This window comes from Oncorhynchus tshawytscha, linkage group LG09 (genome assembly GCF_018296145.1).
Source record: "Oncorhynchus tshawytscha isolate Ot180627B linkage group LG09, Otsh_v2.0, whole genome shotgun sequence".
Classification (NCBI taxonomy): Eukaryota; Metazoa; Chordata; class Actinopteri; order Salmoniformes; family Salmonidae; genus Oncorhynchus; species Oncorhynchus tshawytscha.
In genome coordinates this window covers 28,061,197-28,076,137 of record NC_056437.1, presented here as the reverse complement: position 1 = coordinate 28,076,137, position 14,941 = coordinate 28,061,197, and the positions used below count along the sequence as shown (strand labels likewise).

The 14,941-nt window shown below is 42.3% G+C and overlaps 2 protein-coding genes across 4 annotated transcripts; both read right to left on the bottom strand.

Annotated features, from left to right (window-relative positions):
• Positions 1-1,458: 1,458 nt before the first annotated feature.
• rraga (Ras-related GTP binding A) lies at positions 1,459-5,753 on the bottom strand. Of its 3 annotated transcripts, none has more exons than XM_024431463.2 (10): positions 5,604-5,753; positions 4,733-4,849; positions 4,474-4,573; positions 4,258-4,324; positions 3,937-4,159; positions 3,572-3,667; positions 3,374-3,496; positions 3,200-3,291; positions 2,978-3,093; positions 1,459-2,424 (listed from the first exon to the last, which is right to left on the bottom strand). In XM_024431463.2, exons 2-10 carry the CDS (start codon positions 4,757-4,759, stop codon positions 2,321-2,323), a joined length of 948 nt encoding a protein of 315 aa, XP_024287231.1. In that variant the 5' UTR covers positions 4,760-4,849; positions 5,604-5,753; the 3' UTR covers positions 1,459-2,320. The 3 variants fall into 3 exon arrangements, with proteins under 3 accessions (XP_024287231.1, XP_024287230.1, XP_024287232.1); XM_024431462.2 differs by having other exon boundaries at positions 5,444-5,751; XM_024431464.2 differs by having other exon boundaries at positions 5,578-5,751.
• Positions 5,754-6,157: 404 nt separating this feature from the next.
• Positions 6,158-10,846, bottom strand: LOC112257689 (charged multivesicular body protein 1b). The gene is made up of 8 exons (XM_024431461.1): positions 10,686-10,846; positions 10,093-10,190; positions 9,840-9,986; positions 9,493-9,561; positions 7,577-7,684; positions 7,342-7,385; positions 7,163-7,235; positions 6,158-6,889 (listed from the first exon to the last, which is right to left on the bottom strand). Exons 1-8 carry the CDS (start codon positions 10,699-10,701, stop codon positions 6,845-6,847), a joined length of 600 nt encoding a protein of 199 aa, XP_024287229.1. The 5' UTR covers positions 10,702-10,846; the 3' UTR covers positions 6,158-6,844.
• Between the last annotated feature and the right edge of the window lie 4,095 nt (positions 10,847-14,941).

Genomic DNA, 14,941 nt, shown 5'->3' with positions numbered 1-14,941 from the left:
ACCCCCTTTTGCCCTCAAAACAGTCTCAATTTGTCGGGGCATGGACTCTACAAGGTGCCGGCAGCGTTCCACAGGTATGCTGGCCCATGTTGACACCATTGCTTCCCACAGTTGTGTCAAGTTGGCTGGATATCCTTTGGGTGGTGGACCATTCTTGATATACACGGGATCCCGTGTGGAAAAACCTAGCAGCGTTGCAGTTCTTGACACAAACCGATGTGCCTGGCACCTACTACCATACCCCGTTCAAATGCACATATAATTTAGCTTGCCCATTCATCCTCTGAATGGCAAACATACACAATGTCTCAAGGCCTAAACATCCTTCTTTAACCTGTCTCCCCTTCTACACTGATTTGAAGTGTATTTAACAAGTGACATCAAATAACTTTCACCTGGTCAGTTTGTCATGGAAAGAGGTGTTCTTAATGTTTTGTACACTGTTTATGTGATAAGTTTGTGCAAAAGGGGTCCATTTCCGATCTAGCCGATATATGCAGAGTTTATCGTGAACGCGAGTCTCCACTAAAGCAGGAACATTGCCTTTAAATTGTATTCACGCTGTAAAGTTAAACTTCCGTTATGCAGATTGAAGAGTCCTAACTATTTAATCATTTCTTCGGGATCGGTGTCCCTTCCACAGGATGGTTGAGCTAATGCGATTAGCAAGAGGTTGTAAGTAATAAGAAAATTTCCTAGGACATAGACATATCTGATATTGACAGAAAGCTTAAATTCTTGTTAATATAACTGCACTGTCCAATTTATAGTAGCTATTACAGTGAAAAAATACCATGCTGTTGTTTGAGTGCACAATTTTGAACATGAAAAGTTAAACAAATTAGGCACATTTGAGCAGTCTTGATAAAACATTTACAGAAATGCAATGGTTAATTGGATCAGTCCAAAATGCTGCACCCCACTGATGCCATCTAGTGGCCAAAATCTAAATTGCACCTGGTCTGGAATAATACATTATGGCCTTTCTCTTGCATTTCAAAGATGGTACAAAAAAAATACACAAGTTTTTTTTTGTATTATCTTTTACCAGATCTATTGTGTTATATTCTATTACATTCCTTTCACATTTCCATAAACTTCAGTGTTTCCTTTCAAATGGTACCAAGAATATCCATATCCTTACTTCAGGGCCTGAGCTACAGGCAGTTAGATTTGGGTATGTCATTTTAGGCAAAAATTGAAAAAAAGGGTCTAATCCTTATTAAGCGAGCAGTGTGTCAAGAAGCAGTGTGCCTTGGCAGGGTCGTGTTTCGAAGGACAACCCTGCCACATGGCTCTCGACCTTCACCCCTCCCGAGTCCGTATGGGAGTTGCAGCGATGGGACAAGACTAACTACCAATTGAATATCACAAAAAAGGGTGTAAAAAGTACCAAAAAATTCAACAAAACCTACACCATATTATATTCCTTGTCACATGTTGCAGAACACACCAGACTTATTTCTAAATATGTTTTATTTATGCATGAATGCACTATTCCAGGTTTAAAGTCTACACAAAATGTGTTTTCCAGTGTTCAACAGTGTGTGAGATACTGTATTTGTTGAGCTCACACCCATATCCCACCCCCCACCAGTTTCCATCACCTCAAAGCATTGATGACAGGTCTCAAACCATGTTCCTGGAGCACTACCCTTCTGTAGGTTTTTGCTCCAACCCCATTTGTTACTAATCTGGTTCAGATTATCAACCAGCTAATTGTTAGAAACAGGTGTGCTATATTAGGGTTTGGAGTGAAAACCTACAGGACCATAGCTCACCAGGAACAGGGTTTTAGAGCCCTGATTCATAGAATTCAGCGTCAAAGCCTTGACTACATGAAATGGCATGGTGAGGTAGCACTCATCACATCCACATAGTAACGTAACACTAGCCTTGACAACAGCAGATCATTGTAAAGATAGTCACTTGACTATGCAAAGCAGAAAATAATTTCTGAGGCTCCTTTTTTAATCAACATACTGTGCTTACCATTTACAGTGACTGTGACAGACCAAGACAGCATTGGTATCCCCTAACAGTAAAATATGAGCATTTAATAGATTTTTCTATATAGATTTTTTTTTTAATCTGACATGTCTGAGAAAAGCATCACAGTTCATGATACATGAGATCAACAAAGATTTGACTTAAAGGAAAACAGAATCTTCTGTAGGAAAAACATGTGATTGAGTGAGACAGGGTAGCACAGTGCAGGGCTGCTCATATGCGTTGGTCAAGGCTGGACCACAGCCTGTAGTTAGCTGTCTGTGGACTGATTGGTTCAGCTGGCTGGCACCCCCTGGTCCAGATGCAGTGCTTAGCGCATGCGCATGGTCAGGCTGTGCTTTGGTCCATCCAGACGCTCCAGCTTCTCAAAGTGTTTCCTGGCGTTACGGATGTTAATGAGTGTGGCTGCAGAGGCTATAAGTAGAGACAACATTATTTAGAGTGTCATGTTCACCGTACGTACTACCTTGTCCTAGATCTGCTGTTTTCAACTCTTTCTATCGCATCTGCTGTCTCGACCTCTGAATGCCTAGCTATGAAAAGCCAAGTGACATTTACTCCTGATGTACTAACCTGTTGCACCCTCTACAACAACTGTGATTATTATTTAACCCTGCTGGTCATCTATGAATGTTTTAATATCTTTGAGAACATTCTGGCCTGTTATAATCTCCAACCGGCACAGCCAGAAGATGACTTGCCACCCCTCAAGAGCCTGGTTCCTCTCTAGGTTTCTTCCTAGGGTCCTGCCTTTCTAGGGAGTTTTTCCTAGCCACCATGCTTCTACATCTGTATCGCTTGCTCTTTGGGCTTTTAGGCTGGGTTTCTGTATGTATTGTACTTTGACATCTGCTGATATAAAAATGGCTTTATAAATGTATTTGATTGATTGACTTACAGTAGATACATTTTCTCATGTACAAACAAGTCCTTAATAATAAATAATAATTATAATGGCTATACTTACGTATGGAGGGGTCCGACATGATCACCATAACATATGTATTAGAGGTGAAGACATCAATGAAGGCCGCAAAGTTGGAGTTCCTCACCTCCATGCTCTGGAAGGAGGCTGCCAGTTTACTGCAAACACCAAAGTACTGCATCATGAAAACACCAAAGAGAGATACCAGGTCGAGACGCAGTAAGGTCACCACAGAGACATGTTCCTTCTGGAGGATGACCTCACCTACAACTGAGCTTGAACTGTTTGATGATGTTGCTGATCTTCTCAAAGCGGTGAGCATCACGCTGCTCTTTGCACTGGTAGTGAGAGATTACCTGTAACAAACATTACCACCAGAAATTACATAATTTCCTACTCATCCAAACAAAGCAGTTTTCAATAGCTAGCAGCTCTCACCAGAAAAGTGGCTCTCTCAAACAGAAGCACTTCGTCTGCCTCAATGATCTGGGCAAAGTTACGCAGATTTGTCTCCAGCTGCTGTACATTGGGGATCAGCTGGTAAACAATACTGGACCATGCCTTAAGAGAGAAACAAGATGTTAGAGACTTATCTGAGGGAACAGCGATAAACAGTCATACAGACAGAGCAGCTACCTTGTACAGTGTTTCATCCCAGATTGATGTTCTGAAGCAGGTGCAAGCCAATGGCCTGGACAGACGCCTCAGGTCCTCCTCACGCTCCTTAAAGATCTGGAGAAAGGGAGGACAATCACTCTTCCACATAGGTGTTAAGAGTTGAGTACACCCCCATGCTAAATAAATAGCCTCCTAACAGGTTGGTTAGTGGGGGGCCCTCTGGCCATTTGAAGGAATGTCTGAGTGCCACAAAAGTGTTAAGCCAGATTCCTAGTGAAATATGTCTTAAAATTCAATGTGTGTATGAATAAGTGAATATGAGTTGATGCATTAAAACATTAAGTGTCTGATCGGCATGGTGTTTTGTGTGAACCCCAGCTCACCAGGTCTCTCTGGTCCTCCTGAACCAGATCCATTTTGTGCACCAGGCAGAAGACCTTGGCGTCGGGGGAGTTCTGGAGGATCGCCTCCAGACAGGACTGGTAGTAATGCATGTCCTTCTCTAGCTCACGGCTCTCCACGTCGAACACATAGATCAGTACCTCCACGTTCCTGAATATGTTGTCTCTCTGGCTGGTAAAGTAGTTCTCCATGAAAGTGTCTTGTCTGACAGACACAGGAAGCAGAGTGTTAATTGTGGTGATACACATAGAGAAACACCCTACAGCTTGTCAAATGAGGCTGAAAGAGACTGGTTGACTTACCCTCCACAATCCCACAAGTTCAAAACCAGATTGCCAAGGAATCGCACATGGGAGTGCTCCACATCAACTAAGTCGCAAGAGGATAGGAGAAAAAAAATGCAATAATTAGAATAGGGTGAGCATCAATGCAACAACTTAGCTATCTGACAACAATTGAAATTATTACATTTTCAACTGGCTTAAAAAATTTGTTTAGAAACTTCAGCTAGTGCTTACTCGTGGCTCCAAGGCGGCGTGTGTCTCGGGCTATGTAGTTGGCAAAGATGATCGATCTCATGCTCGTCTTCCCAGACCCACTCTTGCCCATCAGCAACACCTTTAGAGAACGTCAACCAATTGCATAAGGGGAATTTCTATAGGGGGACAACCACAGACTCCTACAACACTTCTGAGCCCCCAGTGTCTACTGTCACTGAAAATGTTGTGTTTAAATTCTTACAAATACCAGTGTAGAGTTCATTTTTTATTTATCTACCTTTTTCTTCATGGCTGTGCTTGACATCCCCTTAATCTTTCAGTCTGCAGAATGTTGAAATCTAGTCAGTCTGACTTTGGCCCTCTTCAGCAGGCTTTCGGTTCGTATCACTTACAGCTTCAGCACAAGACATAACATGCAGAATAAATACAGATATGTCATTATCTAATGTGATGTAATTACTAGCTAGTATCACTCAAACTAAACAGTTGGTAAGGTAAAAAAAAAATGTTAGCTACATAATAGGTAAATGATCTAGATTGCAAGAGTATATGATTACTAGCTTATATGACACTAGAGGGCCAGATATTGTTAGGATATGTGAAAAATGTAAATTAAAGCATTTGCACTACCAGTGTTATACATTGCACAAATTAGCAAATATTATTTACAAAAGGGGATACAGCATAAAAAGTGAAATGAAGAAAGGGAAGTGTAACTTTGGTATTGAAGTGTAGCCAGAGATGTACTACAATGTTGGTGTAGTTTGCTACGTTCTCAACTATGAAAATAACTAACTACATAAAACTAACGTTAGCTATGTACAACAAGTGAGCTAACTAACGAACTTAGCAAGCTAATAACGTTAAACAACATTCAGAAAAGGTTTAGTATACTCGCTTGCGATGAAAAATTGCTAAATTATTGACAAAATATTCAGTAACTATATAGTTATGTCAATATTTTCGATTTAAATAGCTTATACATTACTTGATTTAGATAGCTAGCGAGCGGACAGGTCCATTGCTTGCTGTGTTTAAGCCTCCACAAACATGCTGATGCTAGCTAACGTTAACTGGCAGGCCCACAAAACATGCAATATCATTCGGTTACGATTATACTACCGACGGGTCATCTGATGCGTTATCACCTGAAGAGGCCGGTCGAGGCTTGTAAAATAATAACAGAAAAAAACGACTTTTATAAATATTTGGTTAGTTGAGTAGCGAGAGAGGTACAGAAACTAACTCCACTGTCTATACAGCGTCTTAGACATTTCACGTGATTACTAGCTGGGAGGGGGCAATTCACGTGACCCAAGAATGCGTAAGTGTGTGTGCGTTCCAAAGCGTCAAATCTTGGGGATATTTTTGTTGTAACGTGGCTAATTTCATCAGACTATATGTCATTTTTGACATGTGCATACAACATTCATCTTTATGCCAGAGCTTGAATTAGTACCTGCACCTCACATGTTTTACTGCTTGAGCTCCTGTTCCTCTAAATATATTAGCTCAAATGTATTGTTGCGCTCCTGCACTTAAATATAAACAGTACCAGAACCCAAATGAGTACAGGCACCTATTTCGGTCCAAGTCAAGCACTGCATTAAACCCTATTATTTTCAACATTGTTTACATACATGCAAATAGGGTGAGATGTACATGGAAATTAGACTGAAAAAGGTACAAGAGGCTAAAGGTGTTATTTTTATTTAAACTTTATTTAACTAGGCAAGTCAGTTAAGAACAAATTCTTATTTACAATGACGGCCTACTGTATAAAATTGTATTATCTAATACCCTAAACTGTGTAGACACAAAAAACAACCCCAAAACTCAAGTCATCAAATGTAAGAATCAACCAACCAATCTTTTCATAAAACCATGCCGTTCTGATACAGGATAGGAGAATATATACACATCATTTTTTTTTAAACACAATTATTCACGTGAATAAAATAGCTTGTCAGGAAATGGGTAAATGGAGGGACACCGGAAAGAAACGCATCATATAACATTGTAGTTTCATTTTAAAGACACAAGAGAGGTCTGCCAAACTACAACACAATAAAAAAAGATATACAAAAAGCATCAGTTGGAGATGCAACCATACCAGTTATTATATTTTTTAAATCATGAATTTTCCATAATCAATAAGTCTGTGTTAGTAGGCTGGTGGACTATATTCCTGTACCTTCATACTCTCTATATAAAATAGTACATTTCGAACACCAATAAAGGACTCAAGGACAAGGCTCTTAAAGGTATACATTTAAAGAGAAACTAAATGAGAGACAAAGACATTATGAAAAGAACAGCAGGTCTTGGATTTTTATCCAGTTTAGGCCAGTTCAGGCCATGCATTGAGGTCTCAGACTGAGTTCTTCCTTTACATTTGGTCTCGGAGTTTGGCAAGCCTTGAAGACAGTTCATCCTGAAAACAAAAGAAAAACAGGTGTTATGTTGTTGCAGATGCAGTAAGTCAGACATCTCTAAAAAATATAACTTTTTTTTATTGTGTAAGAAGGGTGAGGGGTGGGGCTGAGGGCAATATTTCTGCAAGCCTGAGGCACAGCTACAATAATAATATCAGCAATGTTATCATTGCTCTATTATCCCAATCATTTGTTTTAAATATCCTGTTCAGTAGACAATTGAAAGTGTGGTAGGGTATATAATGGCTCTTGTTCGGGGCCTGTTTCTGTACCTGCTCTACTGATGCTACACTGGTGCCCACTGATCCAGTCTGCCCCTGTGGGAGCTCCATGTTCAGGTCCAAACTAAACATAAAGAAACAGAAGATCAAATTGCTATTCATTACATTTCCATCCTTTATATACAAGTTTTTTCAAGAATAGAGAAAACCACAAAATGAGGAATACTCACCCTGCTTCATCAGCCAATTCGTGCATCAGTGAATCCACTTGATTCTGAAACACGTCACTGACTGTTAATCTCCATTGTTTGTGAACAGAGCAGAATAAACTAATCAAAATAAATGTATCTCGTGATGATCTGCACTTGGGTGTGTATTTACTGTTACAGACTTCAAGATTAAAGGCCACACATCTGGTCAAAGACAAAAGGTCTGTCTAGCAGGAGCACAGAAAAGCATCATTACCTGTGGTGTGGTAAGTGTGGTTGTGCTACTCATGGTGTCTTCCATTTGGGCTGTCTGCACATCCAATGTCTCAAATTGATGTTCAAACTTGTCCATGAGGCCTGAGATCTAGATAGATGAGACATTCATTACACAATTTCCCTCTCATTGGGATTGTGAAGAGTGACACCTATCAAATAGCTGTATTTGACTACCAGCATTATGAGTGTGCACACACAGCCATGATTGCACGGAACTCCCATCTGTGATTGCTCAAGTAAACAGCAAAACCTGGATTAAAAAAACGATAAAGACGGTGCAAAGTCTCTCCCCTATTTGACCTATATATTTTGTGTGCATGTTTTTATTTTATCTTTATTTAACCAAGTCGGCCAGTTGAGAACAAGTTATCATTTACAACTGCGACCTGGCCAAGATAAAACAAAGCAGTGCGACAAAAACAACAGTTACACAAACAAACGTACAGTCAATAACACAATAGAAAAATCTATGTACAGTGTGGGCAAATGTAGAAGAGTAGGGAGGTAGGTAATAAATAGGCCATAGAGGTGAAATAATTACAATTTAGCATGAACACTGGAGTGATAGATATGCAGATGATGATGAGCAAGTAGAGATACTGGGGTGCAAAAGAGCAAGAGAGTAAGTAATAATATGGGGATGAGGTAGTAGGGTATGTCATTTACAGATTCACTGTACCTGTACACAGCTGATGCTTAAAGTTATTGAGGGAGATATAAGACTCCAACTTCAGTGATTTTTGCAATTCGTTCCAGACATTGGCAGCAGAGAACTGAAAGGAAAGGCAGCCAAAGGAAGTGTTGGCTTTGGGGATGACCAGTGAAATATACCTGCTGGAGTGCGTGCTATGGGTGGGTGTTGCTATGGTGACCAGAGAGCTGAGATAAGGCGGGGCTTTACCTAGCAAAGACTTATTAGATGACTTGGAGCCAGTGGGTTTGGCATCAAATATGACAAAACAGATGGCACTGTGATAGACTACATCCAGTTTGCTGAGTAGTGATGGAGGCTATTTTGTAAATGTCATCGCCAAAGTCAAGGATCGGTAGGATAGTCAGTTTTACGAGGGTATGTTTGGCAGCATGAGTGAAGGGGGCTTTGTTGCGAAATAGGAAGCCGATTCTAGAAATAGGAAGCTGATTCTAGATTTAATTTTGGATTTGAGATGCTTAATGTGAGTCTGGAAGGAGAGTTTAAAGTCTAACCAGACACCTAGGTATTTGTAGTTGTCCACATATTCTAGGTCAGAACCGTCCAGAGTAGTGATGCTAGTCGGGCGGGAGGGTGCGGGCAGCAATCGGATGGAGAGCATGCACTTAGAGCATTTAAAAGCAGTTGGAGGCCACGGAAGTAGTGTTGTATGGCGTTGAAGCTCATTTGAAGGTTTGTTAGCACAGTGTCCAAAGAAGGGCCAGAAATATACAGAATGATGTCGTCTGTGTAGAGGTGGATCAGAGAATCACCAGCAGCAAGAGCGACATTATTGATTTATACAGAGAAAAGAGTCGGCCCGAGAATTGAACCCTGTGACACCCCCATTGAGACTGCCAGAGGTCCGGACAACAGGCCCTCCGATTTGACACACTGAACTCTATCTGAAAAGTAGTTGGTGAACCAGGTGAGGCAGTCATTTGAGAAGCCAAGGCTATCGAGTCTGCCGATAAGAATGCGGTGATTGACAAGAGTCGAAAGCCTTGGCCAGGTCGATGAAGACGGCTGTACTGATGTGGAGGCTGTGTGTGACATTTTAAAATGTATGTAGTTCTGTCCTTGAGCTGTTCTTATCTATTAATGTTCTGTATTGTGCCATGTTTCATGTTTTGTGTGGAAGAATAGCTGCTGGTTTTGCAACAGCTAATGGGGATCCAAATAAAATTAAAAAATACACACTTTACCTTCTCCAGGTTCATACTCTTCAGTGTGGCATCCATGCCTTTCACCACTCCAGCCATAGATTTAGTGACCTGTAGAATTAACCAACATTACTTAAATAGAAAGGTACCTTGCTGTGTGGTTGGACACAGCCATTGTTGCCATAGTTACCTTGCACTTTCACACAACATTGCACCAAATTTTCCCTCCAAAGTAAAAAAAGTGTGGAACCATCTCTTAAGCAGAATTAGTGTCTCCATTTTGAACATCCAAACCAATGTTTTATGTGTTGTAAAGTGTGAACAAATGTTTATCTACAAAATAAGAACATTGCTGTATGAAGTCTCATAGGTATGTATAACAACTGCACCTTGTTCATTGTGACTGCTGTTTGGACCCTGGAGGCCACTGCATCGATCCGAGCGCTCATCCTAAGGAAGTTGACCGACTGGTTCTTCTGTCTGATGGCGTTTTCCGCATGGATCCGTGCCACTTCCACATTTCCTTTTTGGATAGCCTATGGCAAGGATAAAGGTTCAGTATCCCTACATTCTCAGTTGATATGTTCAGAGTTAAGGTGAGGTGATTCAGGGATTGACTAATGATGTAAAAAGCCTACTTACTTTTTTGACTTTGGCCTTCTCTGCCTTTTCCTCTTTGTCACATTTCTTAGAGTTTCGTTGCAGTTCTTTGGCTGAAAACTTGAGATTGAAGAGATGCTCTGTGACGTGACGTTAAAGACTGTGTCAAAATTGTCATACATAAATTAAACCCAAAGGGGCACAAATACTGAAACTTTCTTCGTACCCTCTATACAAACAAACTTTACTCGATGGTGACGTGCTTCCACCACCGAAATGAAATACCTGTGATGTAGACATGTGAATAAACTGAAAATGCCAGCCATGCTACCAGGCACTGGGTGTCTTCAGACTAGTAAAATTGTTTACTAAACTGGTTGTGTATTTATAGATTATGCCTACTTTGGCAGATGTCGTTACAATATCAATAAGAGCAAACAAGCGTTTACCTTTGTCACCAAGCAATACAAGTATAAACTTTATGCTTAAATGCAAACCTAAACCTGATAGCTATATATGTATTTTAAAATCCTATTCAGACGAGGCTTTATCATGAACTTAACAGAGGCCTTCCTTGTCTACCTATATTTCCTGGTGCCATTTTCACGCCTAGCTAACACTCTTCCAAAGGATACTATCCATATTCGACATGCTGGTAGGGTCCTTGATGATCCGATAATTAATATCTTGTTATTGCTCTTATTCTTCTCGATTTAAACGTAATGCAGCACTTGCTTTTCCTATTTTAATTTGACTATCGTTGATACTTCCGGGCACACTACCCAAATATGACGTCACCATCACATGTTCAGGGGTGCGTTCAGTGCGTTGCATTTGACGTCACTAACAACCCCAAAAAATAACTATTTTATTTCTGTCAGTGGATGTCTGAATGGACGTGTAAAGTTCTGGAATTATTACATTTATTCAGGATTATTACATTTGCCACAATATTGCTATCTATTATGTGCACAGCACATAACAGTCCTCCCTCTATCCCTTGTCTCTGGTGGTATGTCAGTGCAGAGACAATCCAATCAGGTTAGTGCTGGGGGTTCTCCTCAAAGACAAGTTGTGCTGGTGGTGGCATAACTGGGGAGTGGGCTGGAATCGAGCTTGATTGATGATTTAGGTTTGCGTCTCTGGATCACGGTGGTGAGTGAGGGGATGACTCACCCTCTGTCTGATATAATATTCCCCCCCTTTGAGCCAGCCAGTGCATTCCTCCCAAGCTCCTCCTGCTCTGTTCTATGAATGTCTGCTCATTCACCCCTAAATGATACTGAGGCATTTATTCACCAATCCTGGAGGAGTGCAATTTCCAAATAACACAAACTCCCATAACACTATCCTAGCCACATCCTCAAAGCATGTGCAGACCAGCTGTCTGGAGTGTTATTCAATCTCTTCCTATCCCAGTCTGCTGTCCCCGCTTCAAGATGTCCACCATTTTTCCTGTACCCAAGAAAGCAAAGGCAACTGAACTAAATGACTGTCATTCCCTTCTGTCATCATGAAGTACTTTGAGAGGCTAGTTAAGGATCACATCACCTCCACCTTACCTGACACCATAGACCCACTTCAATTTGCATACTGCCCCAATAGATATGCATACGACGCAATCGCCATTGCACTGCAAGCTGCCCTATCCCATCTGGACAAGAGGAATACCTATGTAAGAATACTGTTCATTGACTACAGCTCAGCCTTCAACACCATAGTACCCTCCAAGCTCATCATAAAGCTCGGGGCCCTGGGTCTGAACCCCGCCCTGTGCAACTGGGTCATGGACCTCCTGACGGGCCGCCCCCACATGGTGAAGGTAGGAAACAACATCCTCAACACAGGAACCCCAAAGGGGTGCGTGCTCAGCCCTCTCCTATACTCCCTGTTCACCCATAACTGCATGGCTACGCAGGCCTCCAACTCAATCATTACGTTTGCAGACAACAGTAGTAGGCCTGATTACCAACAATAACAAGATAGCCTACAGGGAGCAGGTGAGAGCCCTGGCGGAGTGGTGCCAAGAAAATAACTTCTCCCTCAACATCAACAAAACAAAGGAACTGATCGTGGACTTCAGGAAACAGCAGAGGGAGCACGCACCCATCCCCATCGACGGGACTGCAGTAAAGAAGGTGAAAAGCTTCTTGTTTCTTGGCGTACACATCACTGACAATCTGAAATGGTCCACCCACAGACAATGTGGTGAAGAAGGCGCAACAGCAGCTCTTCAACCTCAGGAGGCTGAAGAAATTTGGCTTGGCCCTTAAGACCCTCACAAACATTTAAAGATGCACCATTGAGATCATCCTGTAGGGCTGTATCACTGCCTGCTATGGCAACTGCAGGGCTCTCCACAGGGTGGTGAGGTCTGCCCAACACATCTCCAGGGGCACACTGCCTGCCCTGCAGGACACATACAGCACCCAATGTCACAGGTAAGCCAAAACGATAACCAAGGGCATCAACCACCCAAGCCACGGCCTGTTCACCCCACTATCATCCAGAAGGCGAGGTCAGTACAGGTGCATCAAAGCTGGGACCGAGAGTCTGAAAAACAGCTTATATCTCAAGGCCATCAAACTGTTAAATAGCCATCACTAGCCGGCCTCCACCCTATCACTAGCCAGCTACCACCCGGTTACTCAACCCTGCACCTTAGAGGTTGCTGTCCTATGTACATATACATGGAATTACTGGTCACTTTAATAATGGGACACTAGTCACTTTAATAATGTTTACATACTGTATTCCAGTCAATGTCATATTGCTGTATATAGCAAATATTCAGACCCCTTGACTTTTTCCACATTGTTACTTTACAGCCTTATTCTAAAATTTAATGAATACATTTTTCCCCCTCATCATTCTACACAAAATAACCCATAATGACAAAGCAGCTGTCTATATAAGGTCCCACAGTTGACAGGGCATGTCAGAGCAAGAAAAAAACAAAGCCATGGGGTCGAAGGAATTGTCCATAGAGCTCCAAGAAAGGATTGTGTCGAGGCACAGATCTGCAGAAGGGTACCAAAAAATGTCTCCAGCACTGAAGGTCCACAAGAACACAGTGGCCTCCATCATTCTTTAATGGAAGAAGTTTGGAACAACCAAGACTCTTCCTAGAGCTGGCCGCTCGGCCAAACTGAGCAATCGGGGGAGAAGGGCCTTGGTCAGGGAGGTGACCAAGAACCCGATGGTCACTCTGACAAAGCTCCAGAGTTCTTCTGTGGAGAACCTTCCAGAAGGACAACCATCTCTGCAGCAATCCACCGCCGTTATGGTGGAGTGGCCTGACAGAAGCCACTCCTCAGTAAAAGGCACATGACAGCCCACTTGGAGTTTGCCAAGAGGCACCGAAAGACTCTCAGAACATGAGAAACAAGATTCTCTGGTCTAAATGTCAAGCATCACATCTGGAGGAAACTGGGCACCATCCTTACGGTGAAGCATGGTGGTGGTAGCATCATGTGGTGGGGATGTTTTTTCAGTGGCAGGGACTGGGTGACTAGTCAAGATCAAGATGAACGGAGCAAAGTACAGAGAGATCCTTGATGAAAACCTGCTCCAGAGCGCTCAGAACCACTGTGGCAACGGTTCACCTTCCAAAAGGACAACGACCTTAAGCACACAGCCAAGAAAACGCAGGAGTGGCTTGGAGACAAGTCTTTGAATGTCCTTGAGTTGCCCAGCCAGAGCCCGGACTTGAACCCAATCGAACATCTATTGAGAGACCTGAAAATAGCTGTGCAGCAACTCTCCTCATCCAACCTGACAGAGCTTGAGAGGATCTGCAGAAAACAATGGGAAATACTGCCCAAATACAGGTGTGCCAAGCTTGTAGCGTCATGCCCAAGAAGACTCGAGGCTGTAATCGCTGCCAAAGATGCTTCAAAAAGTACTGAGTAAAGGGTCTGAATACTTATGTAAATGTGATCAGTTTATTTGATTTATACATTTGATAACATTTCTAAAAACTTGTTTTTCCTTTGTGATTATGGGGTATTACCTGTAGATGGGTCAAAAAACTATATTTAATCCATTTTGAATTCAGGCTGTAACAATAAAATGTGGAATAAGTCAAGGGGTATGAAAACATTGACAGATAAACTACATAACCAAAAGTATGTGAACACCTGCTCTTCAAACATGTCATTCCAAAATCATGGGCATTAATATGGAGTTGGTCCCCCCCTTTGCTGCAATAACAATATCCACTCTTCTAGGAAGGCTTTCCACTAGATGTTGGAACATTGCTGCAGGGACTTGCTTCCATTCATGCACAAGAGCATTAGTGAGGTCGGGCACTGATTTTGGTCGATTTAACCTGGCTCGCAGTCGGCATTCCAATTCATCCCAAAAAGTGTTCGATGGGGTTGACATCCGGGCTCTGTGCAGGCCAGTCAAGTTCTTCCACACTGATCTTGACAAACCATGGACCTCGCTTTGTGCACGGGGGCATCGTAATGCTGAAACAGGAAAGGGCCACAAAGTTGGAAGCACAGAATCGTCTAGAATGTAATTGCATGCTGTAGCATTAAGAATTCCCTTCACTGGAAGGGGCCTAGCCCAAACCATAAAAAACAGCTCCAGACCATTATTCCTCCTCCACCCAACTTTAAAGTTGGCACTACGCATTCGGGCAGGTAGCATTCTCCTGGAGTCCATCAAACTCAGATTCGTCTGTCGGACTGCCAGATGGAAACATCACTCCAGAGAACGCGTTTCCACTGCTCCAGAGTCCAATGGCGGCAAGCTATACACCACTCCAGCCAACGCTCGGCATTGCACATGGTGATCTTGGGCTTGCCACCATTGGCTGCTCGGCCATGGAAACCCATTTCATTAAGCTCCCGACAGTGTGCTGATGTTGCTTCCTGAGGCAGTT